This window comes from Otolemur garnettii, unplaced genomic scaffold (genome assembly GCF_000181295.1).
Source record: "Otolemur garnettii isolate 467f Iridium unplaced genomic scaffold, OtoGar3 scaffold00266, whole genome shotgun sequence".
Classification (NCBI taxonomy): domain Eukaryota; kingdom Metazoa; phylum Chordata; class Mammalia; order Primates; family Galagidae; genus Otolemur; species Otolemur garnettii.
In genome coordinates this window covers 1,029,371-1,030,920 of record NW_003852661.1, presented here as the reverse complement: position 1 = coordinate 1,030,920, position 1,550 = coordinate 1,029,371, and the positions used below count along the sequence as shown (strand labels likewise).

General features: G+C 44.1%; 1 protein-coding gene across 1 annotated transcript in view; it reads right to left on the bottom strand.

Annotated features, from left to right (window-relative positions):
• The window catches only part of GUCY1A2 (guanylate cyclase 1 soluble subunit alpha 2), a 255,199-nt gene that overhangs the window by 75,945 nt on the left and 177,704 nt on the right, over positions 1-1,550 (bottom strand). Inside the window, exon 6 of the mRNA XM_012813478.2 lies at positions 886-1,029. Coding sequence (XP_012668932.1) covers positions 886-1,029 — 144 coding nt within the window. The remainder of the gene's footprint in view (positions 1-885; positions 1,030-1,550) is intronic.

Genomic DNA, 1,550 nt, shown 5'->3' with positions numbered 1-1,550 from the left:
ACTTTCTCTGAGCTTAGTGAAGCATGTTAGTAGTTTTTTTAAAGTATCTTAAAATATTTAACACTGCATTTTAATAGTTTCAATCAGAAGGGCTAATCAGGTTTCCTAATTTGCTATAACACCAGAATTAGAAATGTACTCCTACTCTGAGCCTTCTGCTTTCCTCTGTTGCAGTAACTCCTACTTGGTGAGCTGTCAGAAAGGGCTACCTGGTGCTCAAGGTTACTTCTCCAAATACCATCCAAATACCAGATTTCTGGCTTCAAAGTGAGGACACTTCTGGGATCCAGCTCTGGGCTCTGGCAGAAATATAGCCAGAGGCCCCGTCTGTTCCCAGAAGTGCCGTCAGTATCAAAAAGTCTGTAACACACCAGGAGCTGGATTTTCTGCTGTATTTAAAGTTTTCTAAGTTATTCAGCTCTTACCTTCAAGCTCTACTACAAGAAAGAACAGCAGAAGTAATTATGCTCCCTAAGGCTGTCTAAGGAACGTACGTGCACTTCCCACAGGAAGCGTCCAGAGCCTCCGTTTCCCTGCTTGTTTGCTTTGCTCCCTGGATTCCCTCTCTGACTCTGAACCTCACCAGCATCCTTGCCGGCGTTCGGCGACTTGTCACTGACGGTAAGTTCTGCCTCTTGGTCTGATCTTTTAGCTCTTTCTTTTCTCCCCAGCAGTTTGCTTCCCACACACCTTCTCCTATTTTGGACCACATTCCATTTGTTCTTTTCCTGTAGCTATCAGTTATCTCTCGTCATTCCTTGTCCTCCATGAGTACCCAACCTGTCTAGATCTATAAATTACAATGGGTAGAATTCAAAAGTGAGTTTCTTGCCCCCTTTAGTGAATGGTGACTTCCTCCTCAAGCCAGATAGCTGGGAGGGTTACCTGAATGGGTCTTCCGTCAGGTGTCAGCACCTCTTCTGACAGTTCCATCATCTTCAAGGCCATCAGGGCAATGGGCTTCGCGTGGCAGAGGCTCTTTCTGTGGAGTCCTGCGGCCACACAGTATGCGTCACCTATTGTTTCCACCTGCAGCAATCAGACAGATCAAATGTAAACGTATGATAATGAGCTAGAGGAGAAAGGATTAGTTATCTGCAATCATAACTGTTGCTGAAAAACATGTCAGCAAAACATCAATAAATTAAGCAATTAGACAACTGTGTGTAATCACAGTAGAGTTTGCAAACAACCACAGTCAAATCCTGACATCTCACTCCAGGGCTGTTCATTAACATTATCACCAGAGATGATCACTGAGATGAGAAGCAACTGTAATATAAAATAATTATCCTCCACACAAATAGAACCGTCAGCATTCTGCCTAGATAAGTGCCAAATAATGACATTTTCCAGAGCCACCCTCTGATTGCCTTCAAACCTTAAAATAGCACTTCTCTGGAAAGCATGTTTCCCCAATTTTTCTGCCTTTCCCATTGCTCCCCCCTTCTAGACATATCTGTAACTGGGTGTCAGGGCTATCCCCTTCTAGACACATCTGTAACTGGGTGTCAGGGCTATCCCCTTCTAGACACATCTGTAACTGGGTG